The sequence below is a fragment of the Lissotriton vulgaris genome, chromosome 1_1 (genome assembly GCF_964263255.1).
Source record: "Lissotriton vulgaris chromosome 1_1, aLisVul1.2, whole genome shotgun sequence".
Lineage (NCBI taxonomy): Eukaryota > Metazoa > Chordata > Amphibia > Caudata > Salamandridae > Lissotriton > Lissotriton vulgaris.
Genome location: NC_141685.1, coordinates 217,333,140 through 217,352,643, shown reverse-complemented (window position 1 = coordinate 217,352,643; position 19,504 = coordinate 217,333,140). Strand labels below are relative to the sequence as shown.

General features: G+C 43.1%; 1 protein-coding gene across 3 annotated transcripts in view; it reads right to left on the bottom strand.

The window, feature by feature from the left end:
• The window catches only part of LOC147740926 (uncharacterized), a 758,774-nt gene that overhangs the window by 419,481 nt on the left and 319,789 nt on the right, over positions 1 to 19,504 (bottom strand). For all 3 annotated transcript variants that reach the window (XM_086936040.1, XM_086936035.1, XM_086936046.1), the window contains one exon: positions 7,636 to 7,734. In XM_086936040.1, the coding sequence (XP_086792166.1) occupies positions 7,636 to 7,734 (99 nt within the window). The remainder of the gene's footprint in view (positions 1 to 7,635; positions 7,735 to 19,504) is intronic.

Genomic DNA, 19,504 nt, shown 5'->3' with positions numbered 1-19,504 from the left:
TTCTCAACAGAAGGGAGTAGTAGAGTTAACCCTGGGGACTGAGATGGACTCTGGCCTAGTCAGACTACCAACTCAAGCTGTGTTGATCTGTGATGGAGGCATGGATATGACCTTCTCTGTGAGTCCCAATAACTTGGGCAAGTACAGACAAATTCCTTTATTCAATAAAAAAGAGGCTCAGGCCTACAGGGACAAAGGGGCTAGTGTCACCATGGTGGTACCTGACTTTGTGGACCCTGGACAGATCATACTAGGTGAAACTTACCTGGTGACCAATGCTAGCAAATGTCACTACCACACACAGTATGGCAGTTGTTACTTTTTCCTGGGGAGGGGTAACTGGCCTTAGTAAGGTTGTTGTTAGTTCAGAGCTCTCTGTAGAATGTTTCCTTGGCAATGACCTAGAGACTTCAGCCTGGTCTGAAGTGGAGTTTAGGACACATGCAGAAATGTTGGGCATATCAGCACATGTTGTTGCTGTGACTAGGTCACAGGTGAAACATTGCAACACTGAACAGGCACTAGATTCTGGAATATTGAAACAGTTGCCTAACAGGAAAAGGAGCAGTAGAGTTAAGGCTGTACCTTCCCCCCTGCCTCAGGATAATGATCAGCCTCCAGAGGAAGCTGATTGTGAGCCTAAAGAAGGAACTGTCCTAAAAGAGCTTGAACATGATCAGTTTGTGTTTATTAGGACAGGGGGGCCTTCCAGGGCAGATCTGAGGCAGGCACAGTTGGACTGCCCTACTCTTGAACCCCTCAGACAGCAAGCTGCTGCTGAGGCTGCAGGGAATGCTAGTGGAACCCATAAAGTGTATTGGGATGAAGGGCTCCTGTATTCAGAGGCTAGAGACCCCAAGCATGGTGCTTCCAGGAGGTTGGTCATAACTTTTGCATTCAGGGCTTTCTTTTGACACTAGCCCATGGCATTCCCTTTGCAGGACATCCTGGCCAGAACAAGACTTGGGACAGGCTTGTCCCTCACTTTCACTGGCCCCACATGTCAGAAGACACAAAGGAGTTTTGTTGCTCCTGTGTGACCTGTCAAGCCAGTGGCAAAGCGGGTGGCACTACAAAGTCCCCCCTGATACCACTAACTGTGGTGGGGGTTCCCTTTGAAAGAGTTGGGATTGACATTGTTGGACCAATGGATCCCCAAACAGCCTCTGGGCACAGGTTTATTCTGGTGGTAGTGGATCATGCCACCAGATACCCTTCATGTCTAGTTACTTGAGTGCAATGTGGAAGGAGTGTGGAGTGAACTATAAGTTCACCACACCCTATTACCCATAGTGCTATGGTCTAGATGAAAGGTTCAAAAAGACCTTAAAGGGTATGATTAAGGGTCTCCCAGAAAAGCTCAGAAGGAGATGGGATATCCTGTTACCCTACCTTTTGTTTGCTTACAGAGAGGTCCCACAAAAGGGGGTTGGCTACAGCCCTTTTGAACTTTTGTTTGGGCATCCTATAAGAGGACCCCTTTGTCTGGTGAAGGAAGGATGGGAGTTACCTCTCAAACTTCCCAAACAAGACATTGTGGACTATGTACTTGGTCTCCGCTTTAGGATGGCTGAATACATGAAAAAGGCATCCAAAAACCTTGAAGCTAGTCAGGAATTGCAAAGGCCTGGCATGACCAAAAGGCTGTACTGACTGTTTACCAGCCAGGACAGAAAGTTTGGGTGTTGGAGCCTGTGGCCCCAGCAGCTCTCCAAGACAAGTGGAGTGGAGTGGACTCCACACTATTGTTGAACAGTAGGAGGGGTCACCTTTTTGGTGGGCCTTGGAACTCCCAGGAGCCCCCACAGGGTGCTTCGTGTCAACAGACTGAAACCATATGTTGACATGGCAGACATGGGCTTGCTCATGGCTACTGATGAAGGACAGGAGGGGGAGAAACACCCTCTCCCAGACCTGCTCTCTCAGAACCCTGATGATGGTTCAGTGGATGGTGTAGCCTTGGCAGGCAGTCTCACTAACGAACAGCAGGGTGACTGCAGACAAGTTCTGCAGGCATACAGACATATGTTTTCACTGACTCCAAGTCAGACTACCTGGTGCACTCATGAAGTGGACACTGGGGACAGTCTGCCTGTTAAATGTAAGATTTGCAGGCAACCTGATCATGTCAGGACAGAAGTCCAGAAGATGTTGGAATTGGGAGTTGTTGAACCTTTAGATAGCCATTGGGCTAGTCCAGTAGTCCTGGTGCTAAAACCTCACACACAAGATGGTAAGAGAGAGATGAGGTTTTGTGTAGACTACAGAAGTCTCAATGCTGTCAATAAGACAGATGCCCATCCAACACCCAGAGAAGATGGACTCATAGGTAAGTTAACCTCTGCCAAATATCTGAGTACATTTGATCTGACAGCTGGCTACTGGCAAATCAGGTTAGCTGAGGAGGTCAAGCCAAATACAGCATTTTTAACCCCTAGTGGGCATTATCAGTTTGTGGTGATGTCTTTGGTCTGAAAAATGCACCTGCCACATTTCAAAAGTTGGTGAACAAAGTCCTCTCAGGCCTGGATGACTACTGTGCAGCTTATCTTGATGATATTGCTGTCTCCACCTGGGAAGATCACCGGATCCACCTGAAAAATGTTTTGGAGGCCCTGCAAAAGGCAGGCCTAACTATCAAGGCTACTAAGTGCCAGATAGGGCAGAGTCAGGTTGTGTACCTGGGCCATGTGTAGGTGAAGGCCATGTTCAACTATTACAGAGCAAAATCCAGACCATAATGGACTGGGTTGCTCCAACCACCGAGACTCAGGTCAGAGCTTTCTTGGGCCTGACTGGGTACTATAAGAGATTTGTCAAGGGGTATGGTACCATTGTGACACCTCTGAATTACTTAACTTCTAAAAGAATGCTTAAGAAAGTTAAGTGGACAGTCAGCTGTCAAAAGGCATTTGATGAACTGAAGCAGGCCATGTGTACTTCTCCCATTCTACAAAGTCCTAACTACTCCAAATAATTCATTGTTTAAACAAATGCTTCTGAGTTGGGGGTAGGGGTTGTGCTATCACAATTGAATGATGAAGGTCAGGACCAGCCAGTAGCTTTTATTAGCACAAGGCTGGCCCCTAGAGAGAAATGTTGGTCAGCTATTGAGATGGAGGACTTCGCTGTGGTTTGGGCCCCGGAGAAGCTGAGGCCATACTTGTTTGGTACTCACTTCATAGTTGAGACAGACCATAAGCCCCTCTTGTGACTAAAACAGATGAAGGGTGAAAATCCCAAACTGCTCAGGTGGTCCATTTCCCTACAGGGGATGGACTATACAGTGGACATAGACCTGGGAGTAACCATGCCAAAGAAGATGGTCTCTCCAGATATTTCTACTTAGAACATGAAGACTCAACTGGTCAAGGTTTGTTTAATGTCCCTGCATTGGGGAGGGGTGTTGGGGGGGCTGTAGGAGAGTAGGGTCTGCTTCCAACGGTTACCCCCACTTTATGCTGTTATTCTGGTTTTTCAACTTTAGTAGGGCTGTGGTCCTGTTAATCAGGCCCACAGCCTAGCTGTTCTCTCTCTAAATTGATACCATGTACTTTAGGTACATCCCAGATTGGTTACTGGGTCACCCTTGTGAGCCCATGTATAATGTACAATAGGTACCCAGGGCATAGGTGCACACTAGGCCTACCTGGGGCTGCAGCATTTAGTGTACCAACCCTGGTTGGCCTTCAAAACTGAGCCCACAGGTCTGTACACACAGCCTGGGTAAGGTGGTGTAATCACCCCCTACGTAGATATAGTATATTTATATCTACCTTGTATATAGACACATAGCAACCTATAAGTCACTCCTATGGCAGGCCTTGACAATCCTGGTGGCAGAGTGCTTGGTTTTGTGTGAGAGGGTGCCCTAGCATGAGCTAAGCCCCTCTGCAGCTTTCAGAACCATCTCCTTATCGCTGTTCTATGACATAGCCATATCATATACTCTTAGGTGCATTATAATCCTTGCGGTTAATGCTAACTTTGGTTTGGCTTTATCAAAACATGTCTTGTAAGGAGTCTAAAACTTTGAAATACTACCACCCCACCAGTTCTGGCGGCGTGGGTAGCATTCCACCCTTCTAGAGGGAGAAGACATGTAGTTACTGTTAAACCCCGGTTAAAGTTAAACAGAGCTCCAGCATCACAAAATGGATGCTGCTGCCACAGACACAGAACTTTCTATCGCCCCCCTGGTCACTGGCTAGTGGCCCAGACTCTGTCTCCTCTGCTTTCAGGTTTTTCACATCTCTAATCCACCCTTGGATCCACCTGATCACTTTTCCTCTGGTCACCTGCAGCACTTCTTTGCAGCTCTCCATTGGAATCGACAAAGAAACCCGTCATGAAAAGACACCTATGCACCCGGCTTCCCTTGGTGAGGTAACACAAGTACTCCGGTGCTCCCGTGGGTATTGACTCTCCAAGTGTCCTAGTCTAAAAGACAGCCGCGACCCGTGGAGGGAGTTGCGGTGGGGAAGGGTGGGGGGTGGTAAACAACGGAATATGGATGATTGCAGGTAAGTAAATAATTAAATTAATAAAATGAATTTCGTAGCGCGCCCTGCATTGCATTTTGCGATGCAGGGCATGGAACGAAATTCATTTTATTAATTAAATTGTTTACTTACCTGTAATCATCCATATTCCGGTGTTTATCACCACCCACCCTGCCCCTCCTCCGCCCTGCCTGCCTGCCCCACCGCAACTCCCTTATGACCGCGGGTGCTAAAAGGGTTCCATCGCAGTTCACCTCCTTGTACCCCTTATCTTTAAAATTGTAACCTGTTTGATCTCCATAATAAGTCAATTGTATCCCACGGCTAAGTTTAGACACTGCATGTGTCTCCCGTGGGGCACCTACATCATAACCCTTGGTTGTTCCTAGAAGCCCCAGCGATTCCCCAGGCCCTAAGCCTGCTTTCTATTCCTCATCGGGTTCTTACACAACTATTTTAGAATATGGTTTGTGAGGCCCCTAGGGCAAAACATATACTGTGCAACTTATCGTATGCTAATTATGGGCCTTATTATCAAGAAAGGGCGATACATTATTGCCGCTTTTATCGGAAGAAAACTGCCGCTAAAGCGGCGATAATGGGCTTGATAATATGTCCTTGTGAATTCCTATAGAAGCCCAGGTTCTAGTTTTGACCTGGACTTCTATGGGAATTCACAAGGGCATATTATCAAGCCCATTATCGCCATGGAAGTTTCCTGCCGAAAAAAGCGGCGATAACGTATCGTCCTTTCTTGATAATATGGCCCTAAGTTCCTTTTATTGTACTTTTACCTCTGACCTCATACAGAGTGCAGAGGGGTTGTGTTTAGAATAAATACATATATATTTGATGTATACCTTGTGTGGTGTGCTTTCATTTGGTACTCAAGAGATTATAAATGGTGAAACAATTTGCTTAACTCGTGTCCAAGTCTTAGCCTCAAGGCTGCTCTGCACAGCTACTAATAAGTATAGCTTTCTATAAGGTTGACTTTATAACTTACCATCAATAAGGGTTGATTGGACTGGTGCAAGGTGCCCACTAGAATAGTGGACATCATATCAACTTATCACACTGGCTAGCTTGAATCCAGTGGCACAGTGAGCAAGGGACCCACTTCTGGGCATACCCATCCTCTTTAGGGTGAAAAGTATTACAGCAAACAAATGATGGACAAAAGGCTGACAATGCAAACATTCCCCCTCAGCCAAATGTTCTGAGTTAAATCCATCATTATTTTGCCCAAAATGCCACCCCAGTTTGGACCCGGCCATATGCAAATCAGTCTTGACCCTGTATCCCATGGGAACAGTCCAGATCGAAATGCCAGGCCAGACCCCCTGGACCGGAAACAAGCATCCTGGGACCTATTTTAGGGTATGCCACCCTTCTTCAGCAAGGCTAGCTTTATTCCAGTGGCACAGTGAGCAAGAGACCTACGTCTGGGCATACCCATCCCACTAAGGGTGAAAAGTATTACAGCACACCTTTGATGGACGGAATGCTGACAATGCAAACATTCTCCCTGGTCAAAAGATCTAGGATAAATCCATTGTTCTTTTGCCCACTATGCCACCCCAGTTTTGACCCAACCATATGCAAATCATTCTTGACCCTGTGCCCAATGGCAACAGTCCAGACTGAACTGCCAAGCCATGTCCTCCCTGAACCAGAAAAAAGCATCCTGGGACCGGTTTGAGGGTATTTCAAACTTCTTTAGCCAGGCTAGCTTGAATCCAGTGGCACAGTGAGCAAGAGAGCCACGTCTTGGTATACCAATCCCACTTAGGGTGAGAAGTGTTACAGCAAAAAAATGATGGACGGAAGGCTGACAATGCAATCATTCTCCCCCAGTCAAAAGATCTGGGTTCAATCCGTTGTTCTTTTGCCCAGAATGCTCTCCAGTTTGGACCCAGCCATATGCAAATCAGTCTAGACCCGGTGCCCCATGGGAACAGTCCAGACAGAACTGCCAGGCCATATCCTCCCTGGACCGGAAACAAGCATCCTGGGACCCGTTTCAGGGTATGTCACCCTTCTTCAGCCAGGCTAGCTTTAATCCAGTGGCACAGTGAGCAAGAGACCCACGTCTGGGCATACCCATCCCACTTAGGGTGAGAAGTATTACAGCAAACAAATGATGGACGGAATGCTGACAATGCAAACATTCTCCCCCAGTCCCATCACTGAGCATTCCTTGTATCACCTAACACTCCACAATGGTACGAAAATGTATTTCCCCGTTCTTGGGAGGTGCACTTCACATAAGTTAGGAACAATTACAGACATGACCAATTGTCAAGAGAGAACTCCGGCCAAACTTTGAGTATGCATGAAAAGAACCATCAGCGCTAGCTAGAGGCACTGGTGGCATTTGTCAAATTCACCAACAAAGCCTTTGCCTGAAGGATGCATCCAACAATGACTGACACCCTCTATTCATTTCAAGGACCTGTAGGTGATACTACTAAGTTTACACAACTGGGGCAGTGCAGCATCTCATCGGATGCCTACCTTGCTTCAGTGTTGGGATTATGCGTCAAGGAAAATTTAATTTCCTCCAATGCATTGAGAATAGGACCAGGAATATGAGGGAACATTCACCTCCAAAAGTGTGCAAGCAAACTGTGCACAAGTTCACTTATTAGTATAAACAGCAAACTGCAGAAACTTGTGCAATACCATTTTGCCCTGTGAAATATGGGTAGTGAGATTTCAAAAAGGAGAGAAAACAAAGAAAGAAATGTAAAGAGCCTTGTGAATAGGGGTAGAAATAGAGTGATAGATGATTGAGGTATTGGCGACCCGTCTGATACCTGGTGGATGAAAGGAGAGGATGTAAGAGATATAGAAGCTAAAAGTGATATTTCTGATGTGTATGTCTGTAACGGTAAAGCAAATTGAGTTTTTATTTTGCCCCAGGAAAGGAACCAGTGAAGCGCATATCAACATTGTATATGATAAGGAAATATGCACAATCTTGCAGAGGTTGGTACAAGAACCACTGTCGATAAAGCACCATGTCTGTGATACAGACCAACACTGATTACTTATTTGTTCAGAGCCTCGACCAGCTTTTTTTAAAATTGTATTCCCTGTGAATCTGTCCCACTCATGCATTCCTTCTCACCTTCTTCACAGGTTGGTCCTTTGAATCCATAGTAACAAGTGCACGTGTCATTCGGAGTGCAATAGCCATTAATGCAAGTTTTGAAATTGCAGGATCGAACTGGAGAAGAAAAGAACACATTAAATAGAAACAATGCAAAATGCATCACCATCCATGCAAAATAAAGTTAAGGCATTTATTGGCATAACGGTTTATAGAGCAGTTCAGATGAGTTCCCTGAGCCTTAATCAGTCGAAAAAGCCCTTCCTCCTATACACCTAAATCTGGGGGTTAATATTACCCCTCCCAACAAGAAGAGAAAGGGGCAGATTTACAATTACTGGCGCATCCTTGCAAATTTGCAGGGATGCGCCAGTAATTGTGCGCCGCACCTCCGTCACCTATGATACGCAGCATTTACAATGCAGTGCACCATGGGGCCAAAACAGCACAGATGCAGCGCATTGCTGAAGCTGTGTCGCTAGCACGACGCAGCTCCAGCAATGCTCTGAGGGAGTCTATTCTTTCAATGCTGCCTCAGTCCTTACGCCTGCTTCAAGCAGACGCAGGGTTTTGATGCAACATTGGCCTAAAAGTGACTGAGTGAAATCTTGTAGATTTCACTCAGCCACTTTTAGGAGGCGTTCCTGTGCAGGAACGCCCCCCCCCCCCTGCACAGGAACGCCTCCTTCTGGCGCAGGGCTTTACAACGTGACGCCTCTCCCAGATGCGTCAGTTGTTAATACCCCGCACCATGGCGCATCTTTTGCGCCGCCGCTGCGTCACAAAAGTGACGCAACAGCGGTGCAAAAGAGGCGCAAGGGGCTTATAAATCTGCCCCAGAGTTTTTACAGCCATGGCTAGAGAAAATGTGTGACCATTTCCTGGGTGGTGAGGGGCCAGAATGTAGTCTGGAAATGCCCAGAAACATACAAACTTCTAGGTCCCACCCAGTAGAGTGATTTATTACTTCAAGTGGTGGAAAATGTTTCAGTAACAAATTAATTTATGCCTGCTGGGAATCACTTTGTGAATCATGGCAAGCATAAAAAAGGTAAATTCAGTTGTGTACTAATGTTTACAACCAAATTACTTTCCTAAATATGGCCCTGTTGGGATGCAAAAGTCTACCTCATGGTGACGGACATTTGCTCTAATATGAATTTAACTTGAAAAAACAAACGACAAGAAGCATTTGGCAAACAGGAACACTTGGTTTAATTAAATTCTTCAGCCGGAAGTACAGTCACGGAAACAGGTTTGAGGACTGTGTCAAAGCACAGTTGACCTGAGCGCCGTTATATACATTTCTTGAAGCATCATTAAAAAATTATACAATTCTTTTTTGATAAAGTGTGTGAGCATTGCATTTGGAATCATAAATAATGCCACTTGATAACAAATACAGGTAGGCCTCAACCTTGCAGTGACATAGTGAGGACCAGTGGGTAACGTGTCCAGATGTCTGGCATGAGGAGTGCATGATCGCCGTGTGTACTGTGTGTGCTGTGTTTTGAATGGCTGAGTGCGACTAACTTAGCAACTGGCCATATGTGCTTTATTGAGCACCAGAGGGCGAAGTGGGAGGGATCGGCAGGGCACAGCGTGCCCCTACTTCTTTAACTTCATAGAGTCAGTTCCCCTACTTCTTTATTTTAAACATGCCTTCCGGGCGGCAGAAATCACCAAGGCCGATAGTTAAGGCTCAGCTTCTAGGGACAGGCAGAACGGGCAGCTAAGGAAGAGAACTCTGTCTTTCTTCGTGCCTAGAGAAGACAAGGACAGTGTCCAGTTCTACTGCCGCTGGCAGCTTCTTCCCCACCCCTCTGTGTTCACACTCTACCCTCTATTTCTGTCTCACTCCTCCTCATTTAGTGAAAACCGAGAGTTCAAGAAACAGGTATTACCTTCTCTTTCCTCCTTTCATTTATCCTATTTAAAATGTATTAAAAAAGAAAAACACTTTTGCGGGTAACGTGTTTTTCAGACATTTTTTAATTTCCAAATATGAAAAATAACTAACTAACTAAAGCAAGCCAGAGGGGTTGCAAGGTGGGCAGATGTAATGATGCACACCTAAACACATTAGCGCCGCTTAACAGTGTATGCTAGTAAATCGCTATTTTTGTTTTCCCGTCGCTCTTTGAACAACATTGTTTTCCCTGGGTGGGAAAGTGCACTAATCCTGGAAGTACTGAAATACCTGATTGATGGGTGAATTGAAAAACAAAATGCATACCACGGCTCTGTATTCACAAATGTGGTCTTTTAAAACCATACTGCTTACATTTGGTAAGGATATAAGCAATGGGCATTGAAACGGTCGCTTCTGGGCCCTGTAGACATGGCCTTAACTTTTCAGGCAAAAGCACTCACTAATTTCTGAATAATGAGTGCAAAATGAAAAAGTTCAACATGTTGCTCCTGCTTACATTTACGTAAGTTTGCGTTTTCTAGGATGTTGTTATTTTGTTTTAGGCCGCATATTGCCTGGTGCGTAATTTGAATTGAGTCACAGCCAGGTGTTTATATAGGGTCAGTGCAGTGCAAGCTTCTCTCAGTGGGGCAGTATGGTGTTTAGTGGAGGAGAGGATGTGGCACTATAGTCAGAGCTACTGAATTTGGAATAGGAAAACCAGGTTCAGCCTCCATGACCAGTTCACCAGACCACTTCCCCTGAGAGAGCACATTCCCATTATAGACCTTAGAAGGCCCTGCAAGATCTTAAAAGCCCTGGTGTCTTAGCACCAGCAGGTGAACCCTAGCAGTGGCAAGTGTGAATTACCTTTGAAGGCCTGTCAACCACAAATCATTCTGAAGTTCACCTCCAATCTTGCAGGCAGGCCTATGAAGCAGCACACCATAGAGTGACAGTGACTGTGTCCCTGAGGTCACAGGACCCTTGAGCAAGGTGGCTCTAGGACAGTGAAACTGCATCAGGCGCTGACCAGCCTTGGTCCATGCAGCTAACAGCGGTGTGGCAGAGACGCTGGTTAAGGGGGGATTTCGAGGAACGATGCAGAGAGAAAATTAAATACATAATTAATTTTCCCTCTGTATCATCCCTCGAAATCCCCCCTTACCCAGCCCCACCTCCCCGCCGCTGTTACCCGCATGGACCGCGGCTGGCGTTGACTTCATTGGGGGTCGTCGTGTTTGAAAGTATAATATGTACGTTATATCCCGAGCAAAGATAGAGTTACAAAAGTGTACAACAAATAGTCCAACAAAGGGTTCAAGTCCACACGTCTACTAGATGCCAGATTCTCGTGTTGATGTACGCTTACTGCTACTTATATGATCTCAGGACCTTTGAGAACCAGCACCTTACGTGGGGTTGTATAGTTGTTTATATTGGAGCGCCTTACCGAACTTGGACTAAGGGCCAGATGTAGATAATCAGCATTTACCGATTCTAAAATACCGAATCATACCGATTCGGTATTTTAGAATCGGTAAATGCTATGTAGGTATCCAAACAGTAAATTTGACCAAATCTGTAAAATTCGGTAAATACCGAATCGGTATTTACCGATTAAAAGGGGGGAAACATTGAAGGGTACCAGGGTGTCACTTTGACACCCTGTTGCACCCCTGAATTGTGTATGGGTGCACATGTGGCACACATACATGCCCAAAGGGCATGTATGTCTGCCACATGGCACAGTTATTATTTGCATACATTTGCATTTTTTAGGGTTTTCGAAATTTTCCACCAACTTGTAGTTGGTGGTAAATAACGAATCCTAAAATGGGAAAATCACTCATTTGAGTGCTCCCTTAGGAATTCGGTAATTTACCGAATCCTTAAATTACCGATTCCGTAAATTACCGAATCCTTAATTTAGGCCCCTACATATGAAAAGCCTAATTCCGGTCAGTAACGGCCGAAATTCGTTAATTTCGGCCGTTACCGACCAGAATTAGGCTTCCTACATCTGGCCCTTAATCTTTTGGATAATTTTGGTGCACAGACATAATATCGAGTCCAAAATATCGTTTGGACATAATATTGAGTAAATAATATAGACTGGACAAAATATCGACTGGACAGAATATCGACTACAAAAATATCGATTTTAAGGTAAGTGAAGTAATATCGATTTTTAATAATATATAATATTTTATAGTGTATTTTTATGTAATAATATGTGTGAAAAGTGTGTATTTATGTTATAAATAATTTTATTAAATTATTTTTGTTTTTATAATTATTGCCTAATGTCATTCTGTAGCGGGTTGTGGGTTTATAGAGAATAGGGTGGGAAGTAATTTAAGTATAATTAATTAAATATGTAAATTTATTAATTGATATTAATTTGTAATTAATTGTTAATTAATTTATATGTGTCAATTAATTTAATAGTAATTGCAAAATAATTATTAATAATTGATTAATTGGCAAATATGTACATTTTACTAATTTAATGCAGTAGCGGGTTGTGGGATTATAGGGGAATAGGGTGGGAAGTAATTTAATTAAAAATAATTAAATATGTAAATATATTTATTGATAGTAATTAGTAATTAATTGTTAATTAATTTATATGTGTTCATTAATTTAATAATAATTGTTAATTATTTTATATTAATTGATTAATTGGTTATTATGTGATTTTTACTAATTTAATTTCTGTAGCGGGTTGTGAGTTTATAGGGGCATAGGGTGGAAAGTAATATATTAATAATTAATTAAATAATAAAATAAAATACACGTTATTTATTTGGAAATAATAGTCAAATAATTTTTAATTATTAAAAAATAATTGTTTATGTTTAATTAATTTGTATTAATAGGTGAATAATTAAAAGAATTATTGTTAATTAGTAAATGTCAATTATTATTTATTCTATTACATAAAATTTTTATTTGATTTTTAATAATTATTATTAGATATTTCTTGTTAGATTTTTGATTTATATATGAAAGATTTACTTTCCCTAATGTTGTATTCTCTGGAGTGTGAATTGTAATTTTTACAACTACGCTTTCCAACGCTTTCCTTACTGTTGCACCCACTGGAGTTGGAATAATAATTTTAATTCCTACGCTATCCAACACTTTCCCTACTGTTGCACCCACTGGAGTGGGAATAGTAGTTTTAACCCCTACGCTATCCAACGCTTTCTCTAATGTTGCACCCACTGGAGTGGGAATAGTAATTTTAACCCCTACGCTATCCAACACTTTCCCTACTGTTGCACTCTTTGGAGTGGGAATAGTAATTTTAACCCCTACGCTATCCAACGCTTTCCCTACTGTTGCACCCACTGGAGTGGGAATAGTAATTTTAACCCCTATGCTATCCAACGCTTTCCCTAATGTTGCACCCACTGGAGTGGGAATAGTAATTTTAACCCCTACGCTATCCAACACTTTCCCTACTGTTGCACCCACTGGAGTGGGAATAGTAATTGTAACCCCTACGCTATCCAACGCTTTCCCTACTGTTGCACTCTTTGGAATGGGAATAGTAATTTTAACCCCTACGCTATCCAACGCTTTCCCTACTGTTGCACCCACTGGAGTGGGAATAGTAATTTTAACCCCTACGCTATCCAACGCTTTCCCTAATGTTGCACCCACTGGAGTGGGAATAGTAATTTTAACCCCTACGCTATCCAACACTTTCCCTACTGTTGCACTCTTTGGAGTGGGAATAGTAATTTTAACCCCTACGCTATCCAACGCTTTCCCTACTGTTGCACCCACTGGAGTGGGAATAGTAATTTTAACCCCTACGCTATCCAACGCTTTCCCTACTTTTTCACCCACTGGAGTGGGAATAGTAATTTTAACTCCTACGCTATCCAACGCTTTCCCTACTGTAGCAACCACTGGAGTTGGAATAGTAATTTTAACCCCTACGCTATCCAACGCTTTCCCTAATGTTGCACCCACTGGAGTAGGAATAGTAATTTTAACCCCTACGCTATCCAACACTTTCCCTACTGTTGCACTCTTTGGAGTGGGAATAGTAATTTTAACCCCTACGCTATCCAACGCTTTCCCTACTGTTGCACCCACTGGAGTGGGAATAGTAATTTTAACCCCTACGCTATCCAACGCTTTCCCTACTGTTGCACCCACTGGAGTGGGAATAGTAATTGTAAACCCCTACGCTATCCAACGCTTTCCCTACTGTTGCACTCTTTGGAATGGGAATAGTAATTTTAACCCCTACGCTATCCAACGCTTTCCCTACTGTTGCACCCACTGGGGTGGGAATAGTAATTTTAACCCCTACGCTATCCAACGCTTTCCCTACTTTTGCACCCACTGGAGTGGGAATAGTAATTTTAACCCCTACGCTATCCAACGCTTTCCCTACTGTAGCAACCCTGGAGTGGGAATAGTAATTTTAACCCCTACGCTATCCAACCCTTTCCCTACTGTTGCACCCACTGGAGTGGGTATAGTAATTTTTACCCCTACGCTATCCAACGCTTTCCCTACTGTTGCACCCACTGGAGTGGGAATAGTAAATTTTACCCCTACGCTATCCAACGCTTTCCCTACTGTTGCACCCACTGGGGTGGGAATAGTAAATTTTACCCCTACGCTATCCAACGCTTTAGCTATTGTAGAATTCACTACAGTTGTTACAATAATTGTTAACTATTTTGCTATGCTACGGTAAAATTATTATATATGTTTATTTAATATAAAAAAATTATATAAATATATATGTATTATTTTTTTAGATTTATATTTATTTTAAAATAAATTATTAATATAACATTATTTTAATAATTGAAAGTAAGTTTAGACTAAACATATTTATTACTACATTAGTATTAACTTAATTTAAAGACATTTAAAAAAAACAATATTTTTTACAGTCTATATTTTAGTAACTCGATATTTTAGAGTCGATATTTTTTTACTTACCTGTTTAAAGATAGCCAGTCGATATTTTGTCCATCGATATTTTGTCAACGATATTTTGTCAACTCGATATTTGTGAGGTCGATATTATTTCAGTGATCCGATAATTTTATCTACTTTACAGTACTATTTATCATATGATCGGATTTTTGATTTTTGCCGTAAGAATATAGCATATTGGATTTGCCCTAAGGAAGTCTTTTGCGTATACCGCTATTAAGACGAAACACATGTTGGCTAGGATCCACATGGAAGCTGCTGTGAAATAATAAAAGAAGAAGAAAGAGTAGACATGTGGACTTGAACCCTTTGTTGGACTATTTCTTGTGAACATTTGTAACTCTATCTTTGCTTGGGATACAACATATGTAACTTTATTGATGTGGATGCTTTCTACATTAATGGTGACGGTTGGATGGACGTCACCTTTATCCCTTGGAGCAGCTTGATACTTTTTGAAATCACTAATCACAACTGAGCGCAAGCCGATAACCAACCATCGTTCTCTTGCTTTGATTGGCAAGTATAATATGGTTTTAAAAGCATTTGCTGCATCCTTTCTGGCCTCCAACTATTTTCGACAACAATAAAAATGTCATGATAACTCCGGTGATTAATGTTCTTAGTAGAGAGAGATGGTGTTTTGTCTAGTGGATGGGTAGACTCATGGAAAGAAAGTGCAGAGGGTTAATGTCCCTGCTGCTAGGAACATGTACCATGCAGCTCACAAAGTGCACGTAATGTAAATTGGTCAGTGGATTACTGCTTTGTTGTTGGATAGACCTCATTGTTACTTGCAGTTAATAAGTTAAAATCCTAACATAGAACAACAAGCTCATAACTGTCATGTAAGAGCTGCATGCAAACTGCAAGGTGTAAATTAGTGCTTTATGTTTTTTTCCTCAGGTCTTTGATTATATTAATGCTGCAAAAAAGGATTCATTTAGGCAGAATTAAATTCTGATTATTAAAGAGTACCACCAACCATGGTATTAGGTTTTAAATTCGGAGTTTGTGTTTCTCCAGACCAATCACTATTAAACTGCTGCCTACTAGCATGGTTGTCATGTGGTTCCTACACCTTGAAGTCCTTTGTCTTATGTAACATTTCCTATACAGTGATTTACACACTTTTGATTTATTGTATCTGTGTAATATGTGTGATGTAAAGTGCTCTGACACCTTACACTGGTATTAGTGGTGCTGTACATTTTCTGATACTTTATTATTTTGCCATTTTTAGGTTTTGGCCTGAGGTCAGCAGAGCATGCGCTGCTCTCGTCATACAAGACTTCTTGGAATCTTTATGATTCCGGTAGCCTAGTCCCAGCTCTGACTTCAGTTTTCATTGGTGCATGTCATTTGCCGTCACAAATTATTCCTAAAGCAGTGTAATGATTGCACTGAAGGCATGCTAATTGTTTTTACGGGCGGATTTACACTCTTTTCTTTAAAGTACTCGAAGCACTTTTTTTTCTAATTTGCATCACCGACCACACACTTGTAATAGCCGCTGACAGCCCCCACCCTCGCAAAATGTGGAATTTTGCTGCATCATCAACGCACCTTATCTCTCTGGTGTTTAGCTTTTTAAAGCAATCGACTCATGCATTCATTTGTGCATTATGATGATCTGACGAGTATATTTTGTGTGAGGCGGGGTTGGACTACAGTATGTTTGAATGGTCAGAGCATTTAGAGCCAGAAAAGTAGGTCAGCATAGCTGCTTTATAGCCAGAGAACTAGGTCAGCAGAGTCTCATTAGAGCCAGAGAACCAGGTCAGCAGAGCTACTTTAGAGCCTAAGAACCAGGTCAGCAGAGCTGCTAAAGAGGCAGAAAACCAGGTCAGCAAAGCTGCTTTAGAGCCTGAGAACCAGGTTAGCAGAGCTGATTTAGAGCCATAGAACCAGGTCTGCAGAGCTGCTTTATAGCCAGAGACCAGATCAGCAGAGCAGCTTTAGAGCCATACATTAGGTCAGCAGAGCTGCTTTAGAGCCAGAGAATCAGGTCAGCAGAGCCGTTGTAGAGCCTGAGAAAAAGGTTTGGCAGCGATTGGGTTAGCATTAGCAGAAGCCATCTTGTATTTAGAAGTTATCTTTTCCGTTTCATGGAATCCATTTTGTATTTCTGGCAGCCATCTTGTATGCCATGTGCTACCACGTGCTCACCATATGCTCTTTCCTACCTTTCTGTCCCCTGCTCTTGTATTCTGCCTAGTGACAGGATATATTTAGCCTTTTCTGCTTCGCACATGCTCAGTTGAGCTTGCAGCTGTCCTTGCAGTTGTCCCTAGTCTGTAACTGTCAGGATGTGTTTACTAGAATTAGCCACTGTTAGCTCCACCCACTTGTTGACTGTAGGTTTTCTGTATGACCTATATGTACCTAAAACCTGTATTTTGTACTTGTACCACCTTCTTTTGAGCCCCTGTGTGGGTGTAAAAGGACCATGCATGCTTCAGTTCAGTGTGCTACTTCATATACTACTGAAGGGTGTTGTGTGAATGTAGTTCCACCTCATGAGGTTTATGAAACTTTGTATTTTCTATTCCAGATTCTGTGCCAACTTATTTCCTATTGGTCTGAGGACTTGTGCAGAGAAGGGCGAACCCCTTGCACTGGTAGGCCTTGATGAGGCTCACCACCACAAGGTCAGCAGAGCTGCTCTAGAGCCTAAGAACCAGGTCAGCAGAGCTGCTCTAGAGCCAGAGAACCAGGTCAGCAGAGCTGCTTTAGAGCCTATGAACCAGGTCAGCAGAGCTGCTTTAGAGCCTATGAACCAGGTCAGCAGAGCTGCTCTAGAGCCAGAGAACCAGGTCAGCAGAGCTGCTTTAGAGCCATAGAATAGATACTGTTTGGATATCTCAAGGGTCCCTTGGGAAACCCGTTGGCAACACCGTATTCAATGGGTCAGGTAGAACCAAGTCAGCCTTGGGCTTGGTGTAGGAAACCTGTGTACCCAGGTGGTACCAGGAATGTGCAAAGCTGCACTGCACAACCAAGTAGTACATTTGGAAGTTAGGGACCCGGAAACCCCCTTTGCTGTATGGCAAGGGCATTGCGTCCCAGCTAACCCTGGGTCTCCTTCCACCCCAAACCAGCCTAATAATGTGAGAACGAAGTGTGAGAAAAAATCTGTTAGGGAGCGGGATGTGGATGTTATGGAATAAATACAAAATGTGACGCATTACTATTGGCACGGACGCCCAGTAGGCCTCCAAAGTTTGATGGATGGCTTTTTAGTTTTTATGGACCAACGGAGGATGGTAATTAACAAATCGAAAATGTTCACCATGATATGTGTGCCTAAAAAGAAAACATGTAGAACCATTCACATAGATGGTACTGTAATTTGTACATTAAACTGCTTCTCCTACCTTGGAATACTGTTTTCAGACAACGGTACATGGTCCCAACATATAACAAATACAAAAATTAAAATGAGTAGGACCAACCAAGGGACTTTTAAATTTGCAGCCAAATGGGGCAACCGACCAATTAAGGAGATGGTTACAATCTATAAAGCTAAAGGAATAGGCACTGCTATGTATGGGACAGGAATTTGGGGCCACACAAAAAGTTGTGTGCTGCAAATTGAAGAAAACAGTTTTATAAAACGTTTGTTGTCCCTACCATCTTCTGTATCGACCACCATTGCACACCATGAGGTGGGGCTGCAATTTTTAGAGGACACCTTGATGGCAGGATCCTTATTAATATGGGCACAAATCTTGAAACATGAAGAAACTGCCTTCATCAGATCCATCACTCTAGATTTCTTAAACTTGGATGATGCCCCGAAAATCCCCTGGCTGTCTTATATTGATAATACACTGGGGAATTTGTTCAATATGTCTGTATGGTTGGACCCTGAAAAAATATTAACCATTGAAAAGAAAGAAATTAAGGCCTCTTTTCTGTCATTTAGACAAAACCATAGAGCAAAAATGGAATTGAATAAACCAACGGTGGCTCTTTACAAGACATATGTGTTAGAAGAGGGAAAAAATGGTTATCTGTTGTAAGCATGGGCGAATTTTGCGAATCTCGCGTTCGCGAATTTTGCGGATTTGCGAACTCGCAATCCGCAAAATCCGCGAATTCTCGCGAATTTTTTTTTTTGTGTTCGCGCGGGTTTCTGCCAGTTCGCGAGGGTTTTGTACAATTTCGCAAAGGCGAACTTACCTGTCGGGTCGCAAGTTTTGCGAACTTGTTGTTTCTACGTGTCCAGCCTGTTTGGGACACTCTTCTTCATCACTGCCACTCTCTGTCACCACTGCCACTCTCTGACTACTCATGCCACCCTCTGGCCCACCCATGCCACCCTCTGTTTCATCACCGCACCCTCTGGTTGTCCAGTGTACATTATTTTCGGCAAAGCAAAGCACACCTTCCCTGCCTCAAGTGACCTGAATTAATTTGGGGCTGATTAATGTGTCACAGAATATTTTTTTAGCTGGCACCTGCTTCCTTAGTGCTTCCTGATTAGTGATCTTTTGCACTTGCTAAGTGCTTTCATTGTTGCAACATTAGTTACAACACCTGCCCTGCCCCAACTGACAATAATGAATTAGGGGCTGATTAATGTGTCACTGGATTTGAACTTCCAGCCTGGCTCCTGCTTGTCTGCCTTAGCTGTAATTCAGGACCTTTGTGTAACTATTCTGAGGGTCAGAGCAGGGTCACATAATAGTTGCAAGTAGGCAACTGAACTCTGGAGGGGCCCCTCAGGAAGCACTACAGGAAATGGCTACTAATGATGAGCTTGAACTTTTGAACCTGGTAAGTAGTTTCAGTTTTGCTAAGATCGTATTTCTGCAATTTAGCGCTTATTCGCGGGGCGCGAGGTTGAACTGGGAAGCCGCGAACTCACGCGAACAGTGCGAGCAAATCCGCTGCTCGCGGATTTTGCGGGAAATTCGCGAATCTCGCGGATTGCGAATTTACCGAAAATCCGCAAAATCCGCGAGCGAAACGGATTTTCCGCCCATGCTTAATCTG